The following is a 23772-nucleotide window of genomic DNA, read 5'->3' as shown; positions in this document are numbered from 1 at the left end:
TAAAGGCATTAACGGCACTGCTTCCATGGTTACCTCCTCAGGAGAACGCAACTTCTCGTGTCGAGATCGTCTGTTATTGAACTCTGACAGGTTATACAATAATAGTTTTTGGTTTCTGAAGAGGCTGTTAGATATAAACATTATTTGACTGACTGAACCCTAATCGGAGAATCTGAGCGGCGTCTCAGTCTGTTGCACCTCCCCCCGCGCATCATCACATTGTGTGATTGTTTCCGGCTCCGCCCCCTTTTTTTTATCCCCGAGCGCAACCGTTTATTCCCGTGCAACCCCATTTAGCACCGGGACAGGATCGTGATCGCGCCCTCGCATGGCAATATGGCCACAGAGGTGAGAAACAGCCTCGTATAACCTCATTTTTGCACCAGCTGAGTTCAGTATACCGTTTTTGTAAGATACCTTCTGAATCGGCGTCATTTTGATGGTTTAAAATCTGGGTTGGAGATCACGTGACGTTACAGGCATACGCGAATAGCCGTCTCTGTTATTACGCGTCGCTTTTTAAAACCATGATCGGTTATGATTACTGCTCACATGATTAAACTAAACATACAATACACCGTGTAAACTAAACGCTAGACATGGCCAGCCACAAGTGAAGCGCGATAGATAGATAGATAGATAGATAGATAGATAGATAGATAGATAGATAGATAGATAATGTCATGTGGTAATCTAAAATAACTATTCTTTTGTTTTTATTTAAGTCAGATGTTATTTATTAGGACTGACTATACTGGGTTACCACCATTTTAAAGGTTGCGATCATAGAGATTTCCTAAGTTGTAACAGGTGATTAGTTAGTGGCCTAATGTTGACATCTTTAGGTTCTGTTCAGGTCAGATCGAGTGCTGCTGTTATCAAAGCATTGATGCTAAGACATTTTGTAAATCGTGTTAATACCGGTTTTGTAATGGTCAATGTTTTATTAAAGTGTGTAAAACAAAACGCTCGCCTCTCACATATTTGGACCTCTAGCTGTTTCTGGCTTGACAAAGGGTGTTCAGATTGTCTGAGATGCTGTTGCTTAGATCAGACCCATAAAAGAAAGTGTGATCGTAAAGTATTGTGTTCATTCATTACTCAAGATGACAAAGGCAAAGTGGCAAAGTATGTGTGTGTGTGGCACTGCCACAGTGTATGTGTAAACTGTTCAGTGAATGTCGGAAGGATCCGGTGCCGTATTTAAATTAGCGCGAGCAGCGCGTGTTGTGACGTGGCCGAGCGCGCAGCTGGACATCAAAGAGGATAAAAGCGACTGTCCGCGGGTCGTTAAGCTCTTTTGGCGAACATATATTGGCAGATATCGTGTTTGTGAGTTTCTCTCGTCGGTGACCGGTTCAGGAATGATTTCAGCACCGCGGACAGCGTCGGACCGAACAAAACTCCCGTACTGTCACGAGTCTGTAAGGGTTTTATTTTTATTCCCCCCTTTAAAAGTGGTTTAAAACCGGCGATATGTTATTTCCTGTGGTGATTTCGTGTGGTTTTGGGATTTTAATATGATTTCACAAGTTATTTTTTAGGTTTATGTAGGAGTCACAATGTGTGTCCGTTGTCCCGGCGCGTAACCTTGAAAGCGCGCGTGATAGTGTGTTCCGAGCGCGAGATCTCTTTGTTTAATCTCGTGCGTGCAGAAAACAAACGCACTCCTCACGTTTACGATCAATAATTCTGTACAGGAGACACCGGCTGGTTAGATTGTGTTTTGACGGTTTTGTTATCAGCGGTGAGTGTGTGTTAAATGATCGTCTCCTCGCGATCGATCGGTTGTGCTCGCGGGAGTCATTAACAATGTCTCTCATCTTTCTGAGACAGTTACCGAGAGCGGCTTGCATGCATAATTAATGAGGCATTTAGTAACATCAGCCCAGAGCGTTTAGTCATGATAAGTCTCGGTTTATCCGTACATAGCGGCGTACCATAGTACAGTGGTGGTATCATATGGTAAAACGCACGAATGATTAGCATATTCACGTAAAAACTGCAATACTTCAAAAAGTGAAGTGTTCGAAAATAAGGTATTACAAAAAATATTTTACCAATTGTACCATGCATATGTGATTCTTGACCACTGTATTCTTTGAAGTACCATGCAGTGGTATATTTATTATTCCACGTAATGGAATATACTGAAGTACCATGCTTTCATTAGACCTTTTTTCCAGCATATTTTAGTTCTGGGTCCTTCTGAGTGTATTTCGGGGAGTCCAACAGGTAAATGTGGGGTTGTGCATTTATTTGACACCAGATATGCCTCTTATCTGAGCGGTGCAATAATTCTTGAGATCTGTGCATATGTTCAGTGCCAGAGATTGACCATGTCCACAGCATTGAAGAGCTGAGTGTGTGTGTGTGTGTGTGTGTGTGTGTGTGTGTGTGTGTGTGTGTGTGTGTGTGTGTGTGTGTGTGTGTGTGTGTGTGTGTGTGTGTGAACCAGCGCGTGCTGTCTCAGCCTGTTACTATATTAGAAGGAGCCATGAACTGGCAGGCCCTGCTACTAAAACAGAGCCAGATTTTAAATAAACAGGTTGTCAGGACTGGCCATATTATATCGTCCCTTGTTATCTGAATAATCTTTTTCTGACCTTTAGATGTCCAAAGATAAATAATAACATACTAATGGCCTTTTATATGTTGTGTTTTAAACGTCATGTCATACCAAAAACCCACTGACAGTGAGCTTCAAAGTGTGGTAACACTTTATTTTACAGTGTCCTTGTTACATATGTTACATGTACTTTACAATAGTAAATTATTAATAATTACATGCAATTAACCCTCAACCAAACCCTCCCTACCCTAACCCTATAGTAAGTACATGTAGTCAACTAATATTACTCAGTACTTAAATATATAATTACACTGTAACAATGACATCTTAAAATAAAGTGTAACCCAACGTGTTTGTGTAGTTTGATGCTGTGCAGTTTGTCATGGAATGTAGTTTCTTATTAGAGTCTTCCAATGTTTCATTATTGGTTTGATCATTCTGGTTTGTGAAAACAACGTCGGTACTGCAAGAGAAAGAGGTGTAAAGGCAGGGAAAGTGTGGGGGATGGAAGGACCCGCTCATGCTGATGTTGGTGTGTGTTGGCAGTGACAGATGGCCAGTCTTTCTGATGTTTGTGTATGTCCATGCAACACTGGCACTGAAGTGCCCATTCAATTATGAGCTCACAAAATGCAGTGTCGTTTATCATTAGCTTAAAGTAATGCATTGATGGGCTAACTACGACATCACTGCACTGCTCTGAGCTAATGATAAAAACATTGCATTACTATAATGTAACAACAGCATCACTGCATTACTCTGAGATACTGACATCACTGCATTACTCTGAGATACTGACATCACTGCATTACTCTGAGATACTGACATCACTGCATTACTCTATGAGATACTGACATCACTGCATTACTCTGAGATAATGACATCACTGCATTACTCTATGAGATAATGACATCACTGCATTACTCTGAGATAATGACATCACTGCATTACTCTATGAGATTGTGACAACATTGCATTACTCTTTGAGATAATGACAACATCACTGCATTACTCTGAGATACTGACAACACTGCATTACTTTGAGATAATGACAACATCACTGCATTACTCTGAGATAATGACAACACTGCATTACTCTGAGATAATGACGACATCACTGCATTACTCTGAGATACTGACATCACTGCATTACTCTATGAGATTGTGACAACATTGCATTACTCTTTGAGATAATGACAACATCACTGCATTACTCTGAGATACTGACATCACTGCATTACTTTGAGATGATGACAACACTGCATTACTCTGAGATAATGACAACATCACTGCATTACTCTGAGATACTGACATCACTGCATTACTTTGAGATAATGACAACACTGCATTACTCTGAGATAATGACAACATCACTGCATTACTCTGAGATACTGACATCACTGCATTACTTTGAGATAATGACAACACTGCATTACTCTGAGATAATGACAACATCACTGCATTACTCTGAGATACTGACATCACTGCATTACTTTGAGATAATGACAACACTGCATTACTCTGAGATAATGACAACATCACTGCATTACTCTGAGATACTGACATCACTGCATTACTTTGAGATAATGACAACACTGCATTACTCTGAGATAATGACAACATCACTGCATTACTCTGAGATACTGACATCACTGCATTACTTTGAGATAATGACAACATCACTGCATTACTCTGAGATAATGACAACACTGCATTACTCTGAGATAATGACAACATCATTGCATTACTCTGAGATACTGACATCACTGCATTACTCTATGAGATAATGACAACATCGCTGCATTACTCTATGAGATAATGACAACATCACTGCATTACTCTGAGATAATGACATCTCTGCATTACTCTATGAGATAATGACAACATCACTGCATTACTTTGAGATAAGGACAACACTGCATTACTCTATGAGAATGACATCACTGCATTACTCTATGAGATAATGACAACATCACTGCATTACTCGATGAGATAATGACAACATCACTGCATTACTCTATGATATAATGACAACATCACTGCATTACTCGATGAGATAATGACAACATCACTGCATTACTCTTTGAGAATGACATCACTGCATTACTCTGAGATAATGACAACATCACTGCATTACTCGATGAGATAATGACAACATCACTGCATTACTCTTTGAGAATGACATCACTGCATTACTCTGAGATAATGACAACACTGCATTATTCTATGAGATAATCGCAACACTGCATTAATCCTTATACTTCCAAGTTAGGCAGTGATGTCACAATAAGCTCTAAATTATGCAGTGATGTGCTAATGATGACATCACTCCACTATGCTGCAAAGAGTTCTAAAACCACCATCTAATGTCACTGACTAGAAAGTAAGTTCATAGCAGTGATGTAACTGAATACTAGTGGCTAATTGACCCTTCGCTAAGCCACGCCAGAAAACTGCCATTGGCCAATTGTGTCTTAGCAACCGTAACTAGGGAGGTCTGTCAAGCTTTCGAGCGAGGGAAACATGCCAAAGCGTTGTGCGTATGGATTGTGCAAATCTGATACCCGGTATACTAAAAGTTTGGACGGGGGGATGGAATTTTTTTCCTTCCCGAAAATCTAAAAGCCAAGGTGAGAAATGATGGGCGTGGAATCGTGGATCCAGCAGTGTGGGAGACCCCATTCACAACTAAATGTGGACAGGATTAATAAAAACACGTTTTTGCTTGGAAATAATGACGGTTCTTTGTTCATAATGCATATATGTTAATGTAAAATAAGACGATTAAAGACAAGACGGAGGCTCACTGACATACTTTAAAATATATTTCAGCATTTTGTTAATCGACGGCCTAGGCTACTACCCGTGACTGAGTAACTTTAACCCAATCCGATCGCGGCTCTCCCGGTGTTAGTGTTATTCCACAAGATTTATGGATAAACTGTTTGATTTATAATTATTAGATTATTTTAACATTTCACTTACCCTGCTGTGCACAAACATAGCTGTTCCTCAATTTGAATGGTCAGCGTATGAGGCGGCGGCTGCTGCTTGCGCTAGGACTATAGGCTTTAGCTTCAATTTTTATGAAATTATTCTCTAATCGGTTGCATAGTATGTCGTGGATATATCCCTCGAATGCAAACTGCAGTCCCTTTTGTCTTGCTCTCAAATATTTCACATGTTTGCCAAAAATTACTAATTATTATCTCTTTGGGAATGTCTGATACCAGTGCATACACACTGTAATAGACGTGCCAGGCGCGAAAGCTTGAAAGGCGTAGCAACAGTAACTAGGGAGGGCGGGGCTTAGCGAAGGGTCAATATCCATGCCAACACTTCTGTTTTCAATAGAAAATGCTACAACAGAGGACAGAAAACTGAATTCGTCAAGCCCTTTTTCTTGGATTGTTTAACATCTAGCAGCCCAAGGTAATACAATTTATGATTAGATCAGACTGTAGCGCACTGTAACCCTCTCTCTCTCTCCCTCTGCTGTAGTTCCATAACCTTCAGGAGTTGAGACACAGCGCATCTCTAGCCAACAAGGTCTTCATTCAGAGGGACTACACTGATGGCACCGTCTGCAAGTTCCAGACCAAGTTCCCCTCCGAGTTAGACAGCAGGGTAAGTGTGTGTGTGTGTGTGTGTGTGTGTGTGTGTGTGTGTGTGTTCTATGGCCGGTGGGGACTTAAACCTGAATGCACACAGACTCATGGGGACCCGTGTCACTGTGGGAACCTAAATTTAGGTACAAAAGCTTATAAATCATACATAATTTGTGTGATGGATAGGTATAGAAGTCAGGTTAGTGTGTGTGTGTGTGTGTGTGTGTGTGTGTGTGTGTGTGTGTGTGTGTGTGTGTGTGTGTGTGTGTGTGTGTGTGTGATGGGTAGGTTTAAGGGTGGTGTGTGTGTGTGATGGGTAGGTTTAAGTGTGGTATTTGTGTGTGTGTGTGTGTGTGTGTGTGTGATGGGTAGGTTTAAGGGTGGTGTGTGTGTGTGTGTGTGTGTGTGTGTGTGTGTGTGTGTGTGTGTGTGTGTGTGTGTGTGTGTGTGTGTGTGTGTGTGTGTGTGTGTGTGTGTGTGTGTGTGTGTGTGTGTGATGGGTAGGTTTAAGGGTGGTGTGTGTGTGTGTGTGTGTGTGTGTGTGTGTGTGTGTGTGTGTGTGTGTGTGTGTGTGTGTGTGTGTGTGTGTGTCAGAACAAAAGAGAGACAACGCAAGTAAAAGGGAGCGGATGAGAAAAAGACAACAAGGCTCTTCACTCAGAGAAACTCTGCTCTTCAGCAAAAGCACTGCTGAGTGCGCAAACTCCACACAACACACACATAATCAGCTGCTAATAGAGCTGATAATAGAGCTGATAATAGAGCTGTTTAAATGTGTAGGATCATATTACTGACAGCCAGTAAAGACTTGCTGAGTAAATGGCAGGGAGAGACCGTTTAACATGTAACATGTTCAGTGCCATTCCCATGATGACGGAACTGAGTGTTTTTATAACTTCCATCACCTGATCGAAGTCAGTTTTTGATTGAAACCCACTAGCTTATGTCATATAATGACTTCCATGCTGCTCTCTGATTGGCTGATTCATCTTGTCCTTGCATCTGATTGGTCAGATTGAGAAGACGCTGTTTGAGGACACGGTTAAGACTCTGAATATTTACTATGCCGAGGCGGAGAAGATCGGAGGCCAGTCGTACCTCGAGGGCTGTCTGGCCTGCCTCACGGTTTACCTCATATTCCTGTGCATCGAGACACGCTATGAGAAGGTATGTTATCAGTTTCAGAGATGTTCTTTTTGCAGAATATGGAGAATACAAAAGATGCTGTTAGTCAAAACGTGGTTTATGTGTGTTTGTGCAGGTGCTGAAGAAGATCTCGCGGTACATTCAGGAGCAGAATGAGAAGATCTACGCTCCAAGAGGTCTTCTCATCACAGACCCTTTAGAGAGAGGAATGAGGGTTGTATCCTTACACAGGATGTGTGTGTGTGTGTGTGTGTGTACCTACTTAACTATATTTTGGGGACAAAGTCACCAAAACCTGACAAAATCTCCAAAAACCTTCCTTTATGGTCGTCCTCATTTGTAAATCTGATATAAAAATAAAGTAATTAAAGTTTTTTTTAAAATGCAGAAAGTTGTATGTGATGGGTAGGTTTAGGGATCGGGTTAGTGTGTGTGTGTGTGTGTGTGTGTGTGTGTGTGTGTGTGTGTGTGTGTGTGTGTGTGTGTGTGTGTGTGTGTGTGTGTGTGTGTGTGTGTGTGTGTGTGTGAGAGAACAAATGGTCAGTGGAAAGTGCTTCTTCTTCAGAAACTCTTGTTAGTCCACAATATGAGCTCAAAATAAATATTTCATGAACGCTTTTATATCATTTTTATTTTGTATGAGGTTTTCAATTAATGCAACCCTGAAGACAAGATTGTGAACAAATTTGGAGTACAGTAAATAATGTTTTTGGTTTATATATTCATTAAGATTTTTATTTTAATAAATTGAATATCAATTCAACAAATAATTGAATTTCAAATAAACTAAATGTTATTTTTCATCAAATTAAGTTCTTAACTGAGATTTAAATTTATTATTTAAATTTATTTTAAAAAAATTACTGTACATTAAATATAAACGTAACAGATTATGTTGAATGTCAAATAAGCTATTTTTGTGCCTTTATTGTAATTGGACAACAGTTATATTAACTACAACTAAAACCATTAAAAAAAACATTTTCATTACTTGAAAAATAACTAAATATTTTTTTAATAAACACTATATCAACAAATCTAATAACAGCATAACAAAATTGATAAAACCTTTACTAAAATTAAAAACAAAAACTATATTAGTATATTATAGATTGGACACTAGTTTTGATCCTATTCATGATAGATTCATGGTAGTCTAGTATGAGAATGTATGTTTGTTTTTTTATCTATTAGTTTGTGCATTTAAGGTTGTTTAATGCTGTGTGAGCTTTTCTCTTAACCCGAGTGTGTGTTAGATTGAGATCAGTGTGTATGAGGATCGTGGTTCCAGCGGCTCAAGCTCAGGAAGCAGCACAACTAGCAGCAGCGGACGATGATTCACACACACACACACACACACACACACACACTGTAACATTCACCCGTCCACACGCACTCACTCGCCCACGTGTGACGCCTTCATACTGACGCCCGCTGAACAGACACGCTGACCGTTCAGCTTCGCCAAACAGAAACACATCTGACAGGAACTGCCTCCACAAGACACATCAGCTGTGAGCAGCGCGTCATTACCTCAGTCATCCGGATAGATGTTGCCCTCCGGCACCTTCACAAACCTGCAGTTGTTGCACATCCCGAGTCACTAGCTGTGGAAGCTTGTTTCCACCACAAAATGAAAAAGGTAATCACGACTTTTTATTTTACAATTCTGACTTTTTTCTCTTGCAATTCTGAGAAAAAACTGCCAGAAATGCGAGATTTAATGTAAGAATTGGGAGGTAAAACTCAAATTCTGAGAAAAAGTTAGAATTGCAAAATGTACACTCAGAATTCCAAGAAAAAAAGTCAGAATTCTGAGAAAAAAGTCAAAATTGGGAAATGTAAACTCAGAATTCCAAGAAAAAATGTCAGAATTTCGAGATGGAAACTCAGAATTCCAAGACAATACGTCAGAATTCCACGATGGAAACTTAAAATTCCAAGAAAAAATGTCAGAATTCCGAGATGGAAACTCAGAATTCCAAGACAATACGTCAGAATTCCACGATGGAAACTTAAAATTCCAAGAAAAAATGTCAGAATTCCGAGATGGAAACTCAGAATTCCAAGGAAAAATGTCAGGAATCCGAGATGAAAACTCAGAATTCCAAGGCAAAATGTCAGGATTCCGAGATGAAAACTCAGAATTCCAAGAAAAAAAGTCAGAATGGTGAGATAAAACGTCACAATCACCTTTTTCCACCTTCTTATTCCATGGCAGAAACAAGCTTCCACACTAGCTGTAGCATTCTGGGTAAAGCTCACATAAGCTTCTGTCACTGTAATATGCAATCTCACTCACAACGCCATGTGATGTAGCTGCCGATCGGCACAAGACAGTCTTCCATTTTCATGATTCTCAACCTTTTATTTGATTATTTGGAGATGAGCACTTTTACTGGAATTATTGACTAGAAGTCATATTTTAGACTAGGATCAGTAGTTGTTGATGAGAGGACAGTGTGGATATCTGACCCCAGACACTGCCATCTTTAACCACGGGTACTATTTATGACTTCATTTATGCTTTATTTCACAGTGTGCTAATCGTTCATGCTTTGTAATATAACGCGCCGTCAGAGCAGAAACGAGTCCTGATGACGTGACTGCCAAGTGCCAGAGCTTCCTCACATGATCCTTCACCATGAGCTTCCATTTCTTACTGTGAAACTTCGGCTCTGTTTATGCAGAGAAAGAGATAAAGATAAAGAGAGTGCTTTTTCTGTTGTGTAGCAAAATAAATGAACAATGATGGTCAAACAAGCCAGCTCTGCATTTTCATTTTCAATCCACGTTTTATATATACACTCACCTAAAGGATTATTAGGAACACCATACTAATACTGTGTTTGACCCCCTTTCACCTTCAGAACTGCCTTAATTCTACGTGGCATTGATTCAAAAAGGTGCTGAAAGCATTCTTTAGAAATGTTGGCCCATATTGATAGGATAGCATCTTGCAGTTGATGGAGATTTGTGGGATGCACATCCAGGGCATGAAGCTCCTGTTCCACCACATCCCAAAGATGCTCTATTGGGTTGAGATCTGGTGACTGTGGGGGCCATTTTAGTACAGTGAACTCATTGTCCTGTTCAAGAAACCAATTTGAAATGATTCGAGCTTTGTGACATGGTGCATTATCCTGCTGGAAGTAGCCATCAGAGGAGGGGTACATGGTGGCCATTGAGGGATGGACATGGTCAGAAACAATGCTCAGGTACGCCGTGGCATTTAAACGATGCCCAATTGGCACTAAGGGGCCTAAAGTGTGCCAAGAAAACATCCCCCACACCATTACACCACCACCACCAGCCTGCACAGTGATAACAAGGCATGATGGATCCATGTTCTCATTCTGTTTACGCCAAATTCTGACTCTACCATCTGAATGTCTCAACAGAAATCGAGACTCATCAGACCAGGCAACATTTGTCCCGTCTTCAACTGTCCAATTTTGGTGAGCTCTTGCAAATTGTAGCCTCTTTTTCCTATTTGTAGTGGAGATGAGTGGTACCCGGTGGGGTCTTCTGCTGTTGTAGCCCATCCGCATCAAGGTTGTGCGTGTTGTGGCTTCACAAATGCTTTGCTGCATACCTCGGTTGTAACGAGTGGTTCTTTCAGTCAAAGTTGCTCTTCTATCAGCTTGAATCAGTCGCCCCATTCTCCTCTGACTTCAAGCATCAACAAGGCATTTTCGCCCACAGGACTGCCGCATACTGGATGTTTTTCCCTTTTAAAAAGAAAAAAAACTGTGAGATGTGAATTGTAAGATGTAAACTCAGAAGAATTGAGGGAAAAAGTTGGTCAAACAAGCCAGTTCTGCATTTTCTTTTCAATCCACGTTATTTAAATGTTTTTTTTCCCTGCTTTATTTAGGTATTTTTTTTACTTTATTTAAAAAAAAGTATTGTTTATTTGGCATTAAGTATTAAGATATCAATATAATAATTCGTTTTTTTATAATAAAATGTGATTTTTTTTAATCGAAGTATCAATTTAACATTATGTTGAATGTCAAATAAGCTAAATATTTTTTCATATTGAATAAAATTATTATAATAATATGTTTAATATTTATTTTAATGTTATTTTCAGATAATAGTTTAAATAAAAATCTCATATCTAGTTCTCAATACAAATAATTTCTTGGATTTGTGCATTTATTAGAACAGTAACACCATTATACATCAATCATTAAATTTACATCTTACATATTTGGCAGACGCTTTTACCCAAAGCAACTTCCATTGAATTCTATACATTTCAGTTAAATTCATTTTTTGAAAAAAATTCTCTTTCTAAAAAAGAGAAATGATCATATGCATATTTATATTGATTTAGTGTCTTTATATTGATTTGAGTGTCCCTTATAGGGTCAACAGGTAAGCTCCTGGGATAAAAAGATAGTCAACATGACATTCCACATGTGAGCCGGATCTGAGCCGACACTAAGTTGCTTTCTGGGAGCCTTTGACTTTTGTTCACTGACCATCTTCTCCTTATAGAGACGAACATTCATGCAAAAACTCTTTCCAGCACCGCTGTGTTTTTCGGTCTGTCTTCATCTTCATCATGCTGAGCGAGAGAATGGAACAGATCCTGTGAGACTGAGCAGAACACGACGCCTACAGAGACTCAACGCTGTCGTCTTGAGTAACACACGGACACACTCAGCACTGAGACCAGGAGAAGCTCAGGAAGATGAAGACTAGAACAGGCAGGAGAGGAAGAGACGCTGCTCTCGGACCTGAAGACACCGCTGGAGAAACAGAGAGAGAGGATGAGGATGATGATGCAGTTAAAGTATGAGGAAGAAAGAGATGGTGATTCTAAGGTGGAAAGAAAAGAGGAAACGGGTGTGAAGGGAGCCAGTGGAGGTTCAGGTAAAGTCTCCAGCAAACAGGGAACGCTCTGTCAACGTCAGTCTCTCAAAGTTATGAACAAACGTTCTTCTAGAACCGTTAATAGAGCATCTGTTCAAAGTTATCTGGTCTTTAATAATGTTAGCACAGAAACATTTATTTATCATTCATCTCACATTTTTAAATGTTCTTGGAACATATTTTTGGTTTGCACCAAATATTTGTTTTGCATTATGATACTGAATAGCTAAATTCTTCTTTTTCCATATTGAATAAAATTATATTTTGAATAACGATATCTTTAATATTTATTTTTATATTATTTTATATAATAGTTTATATAAAATTTCTCATAATATCTAGTCCTTCTTACTACAAATAATTTCTCGGATATGTGCATTTCTTAGAACAGTAACACCATTATGCATTATTACATTTACATTTTACATATTTGGCAGACGCTTTTACCCAAATTCTTTCTGGATGATGATGCAGGACTGACGATACAGTTAAAGTATGAGAAAGAAAGAGGAAAGAAAAGAGGAACGGGTGTGAAAGGAGCCAGTGGAGGTTCAGGTAAAGTCTCCAGCGAACAGGGAACGCTCTGTCACGCTTCAAAGTTATCTGGTCTTTAATAATGTCAGTATAGAAATGTTAATTTTTTTCTGAAAAGTTTTAGTTGGGCTTTCATCTAACATTTTTTACGGTTGCTACTCGTTTCAGGAACATTCAGAAATAATGTTTTCAAACTAATGGTAACGTTAGCAAAAGGTTCTTGGAACATATTTTTGGTTTGCAGTTTGCACCGAATATTTTACTACACTGATTTTTATTTTTTTTAAGTGTTGTAAATAAAGTAGTTTATTGGAGCACGTTTTATGATGAAAATACTGTTTTAGTCTTTTTAATTCTAAACATTACATATAATTCAATGTGTTGCTTGATGTTTATTTGTAATTATTTGTGAAATGTATATGACCATAGCTGGAGGACAGAATCACACTCACACTGCGCTCACAATCGCTTTATTTTTATTGCACACCATTCCCATGTTAAATAAACAAGTTGTTCTAAAAAAAAAACCCTGAGAAACCAAGATGAACATTTTCAGATTTAGTTAGCGCTGACTATCGTTTTTTCCCTTAGAAATGTAATGGAGTTATCAGTAGAAGATTGTTAGTCTGTAGTTTCATCAGACACAGAGATCATGATGATGATGATGATACCCGTGATGTCCAGCTGAAAACACTCAGCCTGAAACTGTTTGAGGGGCAAGAGAGACAACATAAATGAATTAATTATGCTTGAATAATTGTAAAACAATTAAATATTTAAGAATAATTCGCAGAAGCTATCATATTCTCAACCTTTGCATTATATTCTGAATCTTTTCTCTCTTTCTGAAAATCTGCTCCAGAGATCGGAGCTGTCTGTCATCTTAAACCTTATCATCAGCCAATCAGAGCAATGAAATATGCAAAACCCATAAAAAAGAAACAAATGGAATTTCTTTTTTTTTTTTTACATCGTTTGGAGTATAAGAAACAAATGGCGAGAACATTTTTTAATTTTCTCATTCATATTTTATATGTTCTATGAAGAGGACACCAGGATTCAGTTAATTAGAACATGAAATTAGAAATGTTTTTTTTTTAAGTTATACTGTTATAGTCAATTTTCTTTGTCCTATAATAATGCAACTTGTCCTCTGTAAAATATATAAGAATAATGTTGGTAAATGTTTATATTTTGCATTTAGTATGCATACTAGAGCCTGCATTTAGTAGGCGTTTAATGTAAATCAGGGTTTTCCGGAAACTTCCACCTGAACCAAACTATGCACAAAGATTCTCAACTATGGTTTAAAGGATATTCGAGAATGATTTGATATATTATTTTACTTTGGACAATATGTGTGACAACAAAAATGGGCTTTCCCATTATATACAATGTATACAGTATATTCATTGTCTCTAATTTGCATATTATGTTCTTAATATGTTCATTATGTGTTCTTTGGGTGTATTTAATGTATTTTTCTTTTAAAAAAAGAAGTAATGTTTAATAATGAGAGTAATAACTCGACAACATTTTCATAATATCTCATATTCCATAGAAATGTTGATATATAATTTCTTCCCTATCCACTTATTATGTCTCCCTAAAATGCCCGATGAAGCATGCAGTAAAACTGATGCAGGTCTCATAACAGAAAGTCATATTCTGATTTGACACTCCACTAAAGTGTCTTGAGATGTTCATTTACAACAAACATATAGAAAATTAATTAGATTTAAATGATAATTAAATATGATCATGTTCCCATAAGAGTGGTGAATTTAGTCATTCAGTTAATGTCAGTCATATTTAAAAGACCAAGTGGAGGGTGAAACCTCTGAAAAGCCTGAATTTTTCAGGCTATAAGATATACAGGGTCCAAAATTCGTTTTTTTTCCCCTCAAAATGTCTTAGTCATTATGAAAATGCACTGAGCCTAAATGTTTCTAACTTGTCAGGAATTGTATTTTGCACTATTGTACTAAAAATATATATTTTTGTCCTATCACCATTAGATTATTAAATTTTTTGGGCACATTTGTGACAAAAATGCTCTTCTCATCCCAGACCGCAACATAGTGTCGGCCCAGATCCGGGCCACATCTGGTACGCATTGAATCTACATGTACAAGATGTGCTCTGGGATATCAGCAATGGTTATAATTCGTATAATTTAAACCATATACGGTATTTAGAGAAATGCATTTTCTCCCATTTTTACTCCCATTTGGCACATGTTAATTTTGGACCCTTGAGGATGTCGTTCACGGATAATAATAATAATAATAGGCTGATAGCGTGTGGCTCTTACCTGCACAGCGCCCGTTTGTGTTCAGTGTGAATCCCTCTCCACACTGCAAAGCATCAATACAGAGTATTTAGTGTTCGCTTTAGTATTCAGACCACTTTATTCAAGCATTGAGCATCTAAGAATACATCTGTGCTTTGTTCTCAAATCTCTACACTATTCCTGATCCGCCGTTCTGCCCGTGTAAGCTGTGCATTGACTCCTCCTCCTCATTTGCATGCAGCCGTACCTGTGCTTCAGAAGTGAGAGCTGACTCCTCCCCTACATTAGGATATGCGATCTCGATGACTCTGTTCATATCAGTAGTCTCGAGTGGCCGAACGATGGAGCGACCATCCGGCCAATAGACTTCAATGCTGGTGGCATCATCGGTTCCTAAGAGCCAATGACAGGAGACCATGAATCCCATATGCTAATGAGTCTGTTAGAGCGATAAAATAAGTCATATTAACTACCGCTCAAAGGTTTCCCAGACAGCAACATAGTGTCGGCCCAGATCCGGCCCACATCTGGATTCCACACTTAATGAATCTGGACCGATACTATGTTGCTGTGTGGGTTTTAATGTTTTTGAAAGAGTCTCTTATGCTCATCAAGCCTGCATTTATTTGAACAAAAATACAGTAAAAACCATAATATTGTGAATATATATTTTCTAGTTGAATATATGTTAAAATATAATTTATTCCTTTGATCAAAACTGAATTTTCAGCATCATTACTCCAGTCTTCAGTGTCACATGATCCTTCAGAAATCACTCTAATATGATGATTTAATTTTGAAACATTTCTGATTATCATCAATGTTGAAAACGTTTAAAATATGTTTTGCTGCTTCATATTTTTGTGGACACCGTGATACATTTTTAACTCAGGATTCTTCGATGAATAGAAAGTTGAAAAGAACAGCATTTATTTTAAATTTAAATCTTTTGTAACTTTATAAATGTCTTTTCTGAATAAAAGAATTACCCCAAATGACCCTAAACTTAATAACAGGAACGTGTGCAGAATAAAAAAAGCTTCTTCTACATTGAAACGACATATATCAGGTATAAAACTATTTAAAAGAAGACAAAATGATGGATTTCACTTTAAAATAAGATGTTGATGAGCTGCTTGTACCTAAACCGAAGTGAGCCACAGGCTCCATCTCGCACAGATACCCCGACCCTCCGTCAATGATGCGAGTGTGTGCGCCGCTGTGTTTCGTGAACATCACCACCTTCGCTCCACGAGCAAACGCCCCAAACCGTGTGCGAGGAACCACACGCAGCCACTTATTGCTGGAGCCCTGCGGAAAGGACAATAAATAGAGCTGAGATGACTATAAATGTATATGTGACCCTGGATCACAAGACCAGTCACATGTCGCACGAGTATATTTGTGGCAATAGCCAACAATACATCGTATGGGTCAAAATTATCGATTTTTCTTTTATGCCAAAAATCATTAGGATATTAAGGAGAGATCATGTTCCATGAAGATATTTTTTAAACTTCCTACCGTAAATATATAAAACATATACTTTTGTGAGTGAATGCAGCACTATCGCGAACATAAATGGACAACTTTAAAGACGATTTTCTCAATGTTTCGATTTTTTGCACCGTCAGATTCCAGATTTTCAAATAGTTGTATCTCAGCCAAATATTGTCCTATCCTAACAAACCATTCAATCAATGGAAAGCTTATTTATTCAGCTTTCAGATGATGTATAAATCTAAATTTAAAAAAAAATTACCCCATGTGACTGGTTTTGTGGTCCAGGGTCACATTTAAATGCAAAACAGGCATATGGGACCTTTAAAATCTCATATGCAAATATGAGCATATCGCATCCTCCTGAGACCCAAAAAAAAAAAATTTAAACATTTTTTCCCCCATCATGACATCTTTTGGAGTATAAGACACAAATGGCGAAAAAGATTCTTACTTTTTTAATTAATATTTTATATGTCTTATGTACACACCAGGATTCATTTAATTAGAAAATTCAATACGAAACGGGTTTTTTTATATTACATTTTTATGTTCAGTATACCAGTCAATTTTTTTTCTATAACTTGTCCTCTGTAAAAAGATACGAGAACAATGTTGGAAAATGTTTATATTTTCCATTTAGTATGCACAGAAATGTATATTTACAATTTAAAAATGTATACATATACAATAAGGACCAAAAGTCTGATATCAAATTGTCAGGTTTTTACATGCTTTCTGGCATACCTGGTTGACCTTAAACACAGAGATGGGCTGTGAGGCGCTTTCACCGTGAGCCACCAACAAATCCAGCAGACCATCACCATCAAAGTCTGTGACTGTGGCACCTGTACAGACCACGTTATTAAGAAAGAAATGAGGCTGTTTATTCACACAGGAAGTGGCTCTGGTCATGTGATGTTGGTCAGGTGGTCTCACCTGTGCCACGCCCCTGAGGCTCAGAGGCGTCTCCCACATCCAGCTCTGTGACGTCCGGGTCAGAGTTCTGCTTCCTCGACACCCTAAACAACCACAAGGCAGTGTTGTTTTAGTATTATACATATTTACATTATAGTGTTTATTGATGTTTTGAATTAGTTGATGTACCTGAAGATTCTGTTGGGGGCGTTTCCTTGGTAAGCAATGTTATTAAAGAAGACTTCAAGCTGAAGATCGTTGTCAAAGTCCGCAGCGATGACGGTGCGAACGGGTGACGGAGTGGCGAAGGCCTGTGTGGCGACGTCCTACAACAGCACAACGGACTCATTCATCTTTACAGATTTATATTATATAGATGCACACTGTGAATAATTACTTGCAGATTGCAGACTGCGCTTGCAGATTTTAAACAGGTTTATATTTTAAAGAAAATGAAAAAAAAATCTGGTAGTGCAATAAGACAAACTATAGAGTGAAGCTCATTGGGACAAACTTTGATGTTGGCTTGGAAAAGTCATATAAAGGTTTGAAAGTTTTATATGCTTTAAATTTAGTGAAGTGGAAAGGGAAAGAAAGAAAGGCATTGCTAGCATGAATTAACGTTTTAACACATTGCTAGCATTAGCATGTTTTTCGATCATTATTTAACAGGTTGCTAGCATGAACTAGCATGTTTTGCTAACATGTTTTAACACATTGCTAACATGAATTAGCATGTTCTTAGCATGTTTTATCACATTGCTAGAATGAATTAACATGTTGCTAGTATGTTTTAACACATTGCTAGCATGACTAAGCATGTTTTACCATGTTATTAGCATAATTTACCATTTTTCTAGCATGTTTTAAAATGTTGTAGGCAATATTTAACATGTTGCTAGCATGTTTTAACATGTTGTTAGCTTGAGTTAACATGTCGCTAGCATAATTTAATATGTTGTAAGCATAATTTATCATGTCACTAGCCTGTAGTTAGCATGTCGCGGGCATGTCGTGAGCATTTTTTAGCATGTTGTTAGCATGAATTACAGTAACATGTCGCTAGCATGATTTATCATATATCTCTCGCCTTGAATCTCTGCTGGCTGCTCTGCAGATACAGGCGGTGTGGACCGTTCCAGTTGCCGTAAACGATATCCGTCTTTCCGTCACCGTTAAAGTCGGCCAGCGCCACACCTCTGCCATGCTGATAACGGTCTTCAACTCCTGCCATCACAACAGAAGACATTAGACTGAGGTCGGACTGACAATCATTACTGTAAGTATGAAGTCTGGTGTCTCACCTGCGTCGGCCGCCACATCTTTGAAGGTTCCATCACCCTTGTTATGGAACAGGAAGTTGGGTCCATTCTCATTGTCACAGAAAATGTCAGACCTTGCGTCACTGAGGATTGGACCGACAACGACACCACGGCCACCTTATAACATAACATTCTGATTTATAACATGTTCCTAGCATGTTTTTCACATTGCTATGGTTTGAATTAACATGTTGCTAGCATGTTTTAGCATGATTTACCATGTTGCTAACATGTTTTACCACGTTGTTAGCATTAATGATCATGTTTTAGCATTTTGTTAATGCGATTTATAATGTTGCTAGCATGTTTTAGCATGTTGTTAGCATGATGACCATGTTGTTAGCATTATTTTTGGACCGACAACTACACCACGCCCACCTTATAACATAACATTCTGATTTATAACAATAATATTTCAAACTTTTAAACGCTATTTTATATAAAGTCTTTCACATATCATATAAACGAACATGACTTTTGTCGCCTGTGTCGTCTCTGACCTGTGTACTTATTGACGTTGACTTGTGGTGCGACATCAGACAGAGCGATAACACCTTTCTCCAAATCACTGGCAGCCTCGTCCATCTCTATGAGCGCGTGCGGCCCCACATTACCGCTGGCGTAGTTCGCCACGTAGATTGAATATCGACCTGTTCCCTACAACACGTGAAGGAATTAAAATGCAGTTCAGTGTGTGTGTTTGTTCAGTGTTAAGTGTCTAGTGTGTGTTCAGTGTTTAGTGTGTGTGTGTGTTCAGTGTGTAGTGTGTGTTCAGTGTGTAGTGTGTGTATTCCCTACAGCAGCATGAATTAATTAAAATGCAGCTAAGTGTGTGTGTGTTCAGTGTTTAGTGTGTGTGTGTTCAGTGTGTAGTGTGTGTTCAGTGTGTAGTGTGTTCAGTGTGTAGTGTGTGTATTCCCTACAGCAGCATGAATTAATTAAAATGCAGCTAAGTGTGTGTGTGTTCAGTGTTTAGTGTGTGTGTGTTCAGTGTGTAGTGTGTGTATTCCCTACAGTAGCATGAATTAATTAAAATGCAGCTAAGTGTGTGTGTGTGTGTGTTCAGTGTTTAGTGTGTGTGTGTTCAGTGTGTAGTGTGTGTTCAGTGTGTAGTGTGTTCAGTGTGTAGTGTGTGTATTTCCTACAGCAGCATGAATGAATTAAAAAAATGCAGCTAAGTGTTTGTGTTCAGTGTTAATTGTTAAGTTAGTGTGTTTAGTGTGTAATGTATGTGTTCAGTGTGTAGTGTGTGTTCAGTGTGTGTGTGTTCAGTGTGTAGTGTGTGTTTAGTGTGTAGTGTATGTGTTAAGTGTGTAGTGTGTGTTCAGTGTGTAGTGTGTGTTCAGTGTTAGGTGTGTAGTGTGTGTTCAGTGTTAAGTGTGTGTTCAGTGTGTAGTGTTCAGTGTGTAGTGTGTGTTCAGTGTGTAGTATGTGTTCAGTGTGTGGTGTGTGTGTTCAGTGTGTAGTGTGCGTTTAGTGTGTGTGGTGTGTGTGTGTGTGTGTTCAGTGTGTAGTGTGTGTTCAGTGTTAAGTGTGTAGTGTGTGTTCAGTGTGTAGTGTTCAGTGTGTGGTGTTCAGTGTGTAGTGTGTCTGTGTTCAGTGTGTAGTGTGTGTTCAGTGTGTCTGTGTTCAGTGTGTAGTGTTCAGTGTGTGGTGTGTAGTGTACAGTGTGTAGTGTTCAGTGTGTGGTGTGTAGTGTACAGTGTGTAGTGTTCAGTGTGTAGTGTTCAGTGTGTAGTGTGTGTTCAGTGTGTAGTGTTCAGTGTGTATTCAGTGTGTGGTGTTCAGTGTGTAGTGTAGTATTCAGTGTGTGGTGTTCAGTGTGTAGTGTAGTATTCAGTGTGTGGTATGTCTGTGTTCAGTGTGTAGTGTTCAGTGTGTAGTGTGTGTTCAGTGTGTGGTGTGACTGTGTTCAGTGTGTAGTGTGTGTTCAGTGTGTGGTGTGTCTGTGTTCAGTGTGTGGTGTGTCTGTGTTCAGTGTGTAGTGTTCAGTGTGTGTTCAGTGTGTGGTGTGTCTGTGTTCAGTGTGTAGTGTTCAGTGTGTAGTGTGTGTTCAGTGTGTAGTGTTCAGTGTGTAGTGTGTGTTCAGTGTGTGGTGTGTCTGTGTTCAGTGTGTAGTGTGTTCAGGGTGTGGTATGTGTTCAGTGTGTAGTGTGTGTTCAGTGTTAAGTGTGTAGTGTGTGTTCAGTGTGTAGTGTGTGTGTGTTGCCTACAGCAGCATAAAATAATTAAAATGCGAAACAAATTATAATATTTGCACAGTAATTAATAAGGAGATGAATAATTAAGTACCTTTCTGTCAACACAAGCTACGGAGCGTCCCGCCATGCGATTGGCCACTCCCCTCTGAACGTTGATGTCATCACCGAGCAGATCCTCGAAACGACCGTTACGGAATTTGAAAAGTTTGTCTGCGTACGTCGCCCGACCTTTTAAAGAGTTCAGATCGGTTAAATTAGACAGTGTTCGTTTCGCGCGTCTGTACGGGACACATGTTTTTCTGCGTACCTGAGAAGGCGTTGTTGGTGTTGAGGAAGTAGATCTCCTCTCGGCCATCTCCGTCCACATCGCAGGCCGTCACTCCGATGGCGTTTCCCTGCGGATCTCTCAGGGCGTAGTAAGGAGAACTGCGCTCGTCCACCGCAGTGTTCACTAGTTTGTTCTGGGTGCGGTCATACTTCAGAACCAGGTTTGGACCGTTATACCTGACAATGGACAAAGAGCAGCAGCCTTAATGGGTGGCACTCATGAAACATGCCCAGAAAAAATATTAACGGTCTAAAAAAATAAGCTTCATTATATATCAGACATCCCATCCTGAAAAAAACGAATTTCCTGGAGATGAAACAAAATGTGATGTTGATGATTTATTGAAAATAATAAAGTTTGTAAATAATAAAGTCATCATTATGGTGATCAGTATTTGCTTTAGTTGGGCTCTTCTTGGCCCTACAAGTAAATTACCTTATCATTTGTGAGTTGATATACAACCAACTTCCACTTAGTAGAGGTAACTAGAGGTTACTTACAAAACCTGAGTATTGGTAACTCAATTTTACAAGGCAAGAACTTATTTCAGTCAACTTAAAGATTTAAGTACACTGAACTAATTTTATTAAAAGCTTGTATACAGACAACAGAAACCCTTTAATTCCCAACAGCACATTAAACACTAACAGATCACACAAGATTACTTACAGTTTGACTTTATTTCTGTCATACGTCTACAGAAGATCTTATTGAGATTGACAGAGGTTTAAAGATTGATGATTTATTGAAAACAATACAGTTTGGAGTCACCATTGTGGTAATCAGTGTGTGCTTTAGTTGGACTCTTCTTTGCCCTTGACTTTTTAATGTTAGTTTTTCTCTGGCTGTTATAACTCAATGTTTAGAAAACAAAGTTAGTATGGGAAGGAAAGCCATGAGAAACAGTGGAGATAATCTGTTTGAAATTTATGGGTTATAACATCACCATCAAATATCCTAGCCCACCACAACATAAAAAAATATATTATACTTTCATATTCATTTGTGTAAGCAGCGAATGGGATGTCAGCGCTACCTTTGAGGAAAACATTATTCCTTTTCGTTCCTCTACTTTTCAATTTGTAGATAGATATGTAGAGTGACAGATAAGTTCCCTGTGTATTTATGCCCCCTGTTTCTTTCAGTTCAGTCGGTTCTCGACGTCTATATGTGAGTAGTTTGTGTGATTGTTCTTTCTCCCTTGCTCTATGTATTATCTTCTTGTTTATTTAAAGAAAGTTAGCATTTAATCTTCCTCGTTTTCAATCTGAGATCTACCAGATCAGTGGTGACAGATTGATAGACAGATAGATGATATAAAAAATAGATAGATTATATGAAATGTATATATATATATATATATACTATATATATATATATATTTTTTTTTTTCTTGTTATTAAAAAACAAGCAAGCCAAGCCCAGGTGAGAAAAAGTAACGCAAAAGTAATGTAACAATACTTTCCAAAGTTTCCCCAACACTGCATGAAACATGTACAGACGAAGATAATAACTTCAAAATAAGCTTTAACATTGAAGAAAGTTTTTCCTTTCCTCTTATTTCAATTCATACATAATTAGATAAATAGATACTTATCATTGATGATCTTAAAAAAAAGATCTTTACTACATTTGAGGAAAATATAATTCCTTTTTCAAATTGGGCTAAATAAATATAGGCCTATGTATATGGCTGTTTTATTTACAACTGATTGTATGCTGGAGTTTCTTTACCCAGCCACCACCACCTCCAAATCCCCATCTCCATCTACGTCTGTCACCGCCATCCCATAATTCAGCTGGGTGGGGTTGTGAAGAGCATCCGGAGGCAGGACTGTATCCGTGTTGACGGAGAACATGGGCTGAGCTTGAGAGAGAGCAGACAGACCCAAACCGAGAAGACACGCACACCACATCCTCGTCATCTCCACCTGTCAATCAAACATTCATACAGTATTTAATTACAGTAGTCATACAATATGAATCACATCTAATATGTATGTGAAAAGCTTAATGACATTCCTTACATAGAAAATGAAAACATACATTTGCAATTTTATTTAAATTAAACTAAAAGAAAGAAAGAATAAAGGATGCAACTCAGAGCACAAATATGTCATTTTGCATTAAAGAAAACAGAAAACGAACTTTTAAACAGAAACTATACGCAAACCTAAGAGACGTTGTTCATGCATTTGCAAGTAATCACCATCACCCCAAAAGAGAGACGTGTTATTTCAGCTTTACAACAAAAAAAAATAATCGTAGCCTGTTAAAAAACAACAATGTGCCATATCCACTTGTCGTGCTGATTGTGCTTGATTATAAAGGATACTTACGCTGCCAGAGTTTCCCAGAGTCAAGTGGCTTGACCCAAACGCTTGGATAATGATGTTTGATGATTCCTGTTTTGCGGTCCTTACACAACTTCAATGCAGCCGCCTTACACAAGCGCTTGTGTAAGCG

At 38.4% G+C, this 23772-nt stretch overlaps 2 protein-coding genes across 5 annotated transcripts; one reads left to right on the top strand and one right to left on the bottom strand.

The window, feature by feature from the left end:
• Window positions 1-255: 255 nt before the first annotated feature.
• On the top strand, window positions 256-10089 carry golga7ba (golgin A7 family, member Ba). Of its 2 annotated transcripts, XM_077245874.1 has the most exons (6): window positions 1255-1424; window positions 6074-6199; window positions 7195-7347; window positions 7442-7543; window positions 8583-8684; window positions 8723-8831. In XM_077245874.1, exons 1-5 carry the CDS (start codon window positions 1365-1367, stop codon window positions 8661-8663), a joined length of 522 nt encoding a protein of 173 aa, XP_077101989.1. In that variant the 5' UTR covers window positions 1255-1364; the 3' UTR covers window positions 8664-8684; window positions 8723-8831. The 2 variants fall into 2 exon arrangements, with proteins under 2 accessions (XP_077101990.1, XP_077101989.1); XM_077245875.1 differs by lacking the exon at window positions 1255-1424 and adding an exon at window positions 256-348 and having other exon boundaries at window positions 8583-10089.
• Window positions 10081-23772, bottom strand: crtac1a (cartilage acidic protein 1a). 3 transcript variants are annotated; one of them, XR_013207744.1, is made up of 15 exons: window positions 23646-23771; window positions 23041-23237; window positions 21286-21482; window positions 21070-21206; window positions 19278-19434; window positions 18760-18894; window positions 18546-18682; window positions 17645-17781; window positions 17477-17559; window positions 17285-17385; window positions 16180-16348; window positions 15285-15430; window positions 15059-15101; window positions 11817-12086; window positions 10081-11057 (listed from the first exon to the last, which is right to left on the bottom strand). XR_013207744.1 is itself a non-coding variant. In XM_077245830.1 (14 exons), the coding sequence occupies exons 2-14, from the start codon at window positions 23229-23231 to the stop codon at window positions 11998-12000; spliced, it is 1722 nt and encodes a 573-aa protein (XP_077101945.1). In that variant the 5' UTR covers window positions 23232-23237; window positions 23646-23771; the 3' UTR covers window positions 11470-11997. The 3 variants fall into 3 exon arrangements, 2 of the variants coding, with proteins under 2 accessions (XP_077101945.1, XP_077101946.1); XM_077245830.1 differs by lacking the exon at window positions 10081-11057 and having other exon boundaries at window positions 11470-12086; XM_077245831.1 differs by lacking the exons at window positions 10081-11057; window positions 11817-12086 and adding an exon at window positions 13199-13449 and having other exon boundaries at window positions 23646-23772.

Source organism: Siphateles boraxobius, unplaced genomic scaffold, assembly GCF_051911475.1.
Source record: "Siphateles boraxobius isolate OS27281-9 unplaced genomic scaffold, OSU_SipBor_1 29, whole genome shotgun sequence".
Lineage (NCBI taxonomy): Eukaryota > Metazoa > Chordata > Actinopteri > Cypriniformes > Leuciscidae > Siphateles > Siphateles boraxobius.
This window is presented reverse-complemented; position numbering and strand designations above follow the sequence as displayed.

Excerpts from the sequence above, each read along its gene's own strand:
- golga7ba (XM_077245874.1), top strand. The coding sequence starts at position 1,365 with ATGATTTCAGCACCGCGGACAGCGTCGGACCGAACAAAACTCCCGTAC. Across the intron at positions 7,348-7,441 it reads TCGAGACACGCTATGAGAAG|GTGCTGAAGAAGATCTCGCG; the intron begins GTATGTTATCAG and ends GTGTTTGTGCAG. Across the intron at positions 7,544-8,582 it reads TAGAGAGAGGAATGAGGGTT|ATTGAGATCAGTGTGTATGA; the intron begins GTATCCTTACAC and ends AGTGTGTGTTAG.
- crtac1a (XM_077245830.1), bottom strand. The coding sequence starts at position 23,231 with ATGACGAGGATGTGGTGTGCGTGTCTTCTCGGTTTGGGTCTGTCTGCT. Across the intron at positions 21,207-21,285 it reads CACCAACAACGCCTTCTCAG|GTCGGGCGACGTACGCAGAC; the intron begins GTACGCAGAAAA and ends ACTCTTTAAAAG. Across the intron at positions 19,435-21,069 it reads TAGCTTGTGTTGACAGAAAG|GGAACAGGTCGATATTCAAT; the intron begins GTACTTAATTAT and ends CACGTGTTGTAG.